A 2,500-nucleotide genomic window follows, 5' to 3' on the forward strand; every position below is an offset into this window, starting at 1 on the left:
GGTGGTCACATGACCGGTGCCGTGTGTAACAACATGGATGACAGAACACGGCAGCGGCATACCTTGGCAGAAGTCGGGGAAGAGGCGGTCCAGCTGAGCGTGCGTCTCCTCCAGGACGTGGAAGCGCGTCGGATCTGAATGAGGAAAACAGCAAGACAGAGGAATGGTCGGCTGCAACTTCCTCCTCACAGCCCCCTGCAGTGCCGACTACACATCAGAGGACTCACCTGAGCTCCGGGACTTCCTATGAAGGATTTCTGCATGGACCACGGACCTCACGATGTCCACGCTGCCGGCTCCTTCATGTAGAACCACCGCCAGCCGGCCTGCCAATCACAGAACAGGACTTCAATCAGCGTGTGCGAGGGCTCGGGGTATATATCATGGCAGTGTACGGTCAGTGGGGGGTATATATCATGGCAGTGTACGGTCAGTGGGGGGTATATATCATGGCAGTGTACGGTCAGTGGGGGGGATTTATCATGGCAGTGTACGGTCAGTGGGGGGGATATATCATGGCAGTGTACGGTCAGTGGGGGGTATATATCATGGCAGTGTACGGTCAGTGGGGGGTATATATCATGGCAGTGTACGGTCAGTGGGGGGTATATATCATGGCAGTGTACGGTCAGTGGGGGGGATATATCATGGCAGTGTACGGTCAGTGGGGGGTATATATCATGGCAGTGTACGGTCAGTGGGGGGTATATATCATGGCAGTGTACGGTCAGTGGGGGGTATATATCATGGCAGTGTACGGTCAGTGGGGGGTATATATCATGGCAGTGTACGGTCAGTGGGGGGTATATATCATGGCAGTGTACGGTCAGTGGGGGGTATATATCATGGCAGTGTACGGTCAGTGGGGGGTATATATCATGGCAGTGTACGGTCAGTGGGGGGTATATATCATGGCAGTGTACGGTCAGTGGGGGGTATATATCATGGCAGTGTACGGTCAGTGGGGGGTATATATCATGGCAGTGTACGGTCAGTGGGGGGTATATATCATGGCAGTGTACGGTCAGTGGGGGGTATATATCATGGCAGTGTACGGTCAGTGGGGGGGATATATCATGGCAGTGTACGGTCAGTGGGGGGTATATATCATGGCAGTGTACGGTCAGTGGGGGGTATATATCATGGCAGTGTACGGTCAGTGGGGGGGATATATCATGGCAGTGTACGGTCAGTGGGGGGTATATATCATGGCAGTGTACGGTCAGTGGGGGGTATATATCATGGCAGTGTACGGTCAGTGGGGGGGATATATCATGGCAGTGTACGGTCAGTGGGGGGTATATATCATGGCAGTGTACGGTCAGTGGGGGGTATATATCATGGCAGTGTACGGTCAGTGGGGGGGATATATCATGGCAGTGTACGGTCAGTGGGGGGTATATATCATGGCAGTGTACGGTCAGTGGGGGGTATATATCATGGCAGTGTACGGTCAGTGGGGGGGATATATCATGGCAGTGTACGGTCAGTGGGGGGTATATATCATGGCAGTGTACGGTCAGTGGGGGGTATATATCATGGCAGTGTACGGTCAGTGGGGGGGATATATCATGGCAGTGTACGGTCAGTGGGGGGTATATATCATGGCAGTGTACGGTCAGTGGGGGGTATATATCATGGCAGTGTACGGTCAGTGGGGGGGATATATCATGGCAGTGTACGGTCAGTGGGGGGTATATATCATGGCAGTGTACGGTCAGTGGGGGGTATATATCATGGCAGTGTACGGTCAGTGGGGGGGATATATCATGGCAGTGTACGGTCAGTGGGGGGTATATATCATGGCAGTGTACGGTCAGTGGGGGGTATATATCATGGCAGTGTACGGTCAGTGGGGGGGATATATCATGGCAGTGTACGGTCAGTGGGGGGTATATATCATGGCAGTGTACGGTCAGTGGGGGGTATATATCATGGCAGTGTACGGTCAGTGGGGGGGATATATCATGGCAGTGTACGGTCAGTGGGGGGTATATATCATGGCAGTGTACGGTCAGTGGGGGGTATATATCATGGCAGTGTACGGTCAGTGGGGGGGATATATCATGGCAGTGTACGGTCAGTGGGGGGTATATATCATGGCAGTGTACGGTCAGTGGGGGGTATATATCATGGCAGTGTACGGTCAGTGGGGGGGATATATCATGGCAGTGTACGGTCAGTGGGGGGTATATATCATGGCAGTGTACGGTCAGTGGGGGGTATATATCATGGCAGTGTACGGTCAGTGGGGGGGATATATCATGGCAGTGTACGGTCAGTGGGGGGTATATATCATGGCAGTGTACGGTCAGTGGGGGGTATATATCATGGCAGTGTACGGTCAGTGGGGGGGATATATCATGGCAGTGTACGGTCAGTGGGGGGTATATATCATGGCAGTGTACGGTCAGTGGGGGGTATATATCATGGCAGTGTACGGTCAGTGGGGGGGATATATCATGGCAGTGTACGGTCAGTGGGGGGTATATATCATGGC

At 53.3% G+C, this 2,500-nt stretch overlaps 1 protein-coding gene across 1 annotated transcript in view; it reads right to left on the reverse strand.

The window, feature by feature from the left end:
* Nucleotides 1-62: 62 nt before the first annotated feature.
* Nucleotides 63-2,500, reverse strand: part of CUNH16orf58 (chromosome unknown C16orf58 homolog) — a gene marked incomplete at its 3' end in the record, with an annotated part of 3,371 nt that continues 933 nt past the window's right edge. Inside the window, exons 4-5 of the mRNA XM_018575825.1 lie at nucleotides 228-326; nucleotides 63-134 (exon numbers count right to left, since the gene is read on the reverse strand). Of these exons, the coding sequence (XP_018431327.1) occupies nucleotides 63-134; nucleotides 228-326 (171 nt within the window). The remainder of the gene's footprint in view (nucleotides 135-227; nucleotides 327-2,500) is intronic.

Source organism: Nanorana parkeri, unplaced genomic scaffold (genome assembly GCF_000935625.1).
Source record: "Nanorana parkeri isolate BGI_ZX_2015 unplaced genomic scaffold, ASM93562v1 scaffold4927, whole genome shotgun sequence".
NCBI lineage: Eukaryota > Metazoa > Chordata > Amphibia > Anura > Dicroglossidae > Nanorana > Nanorana parkeri.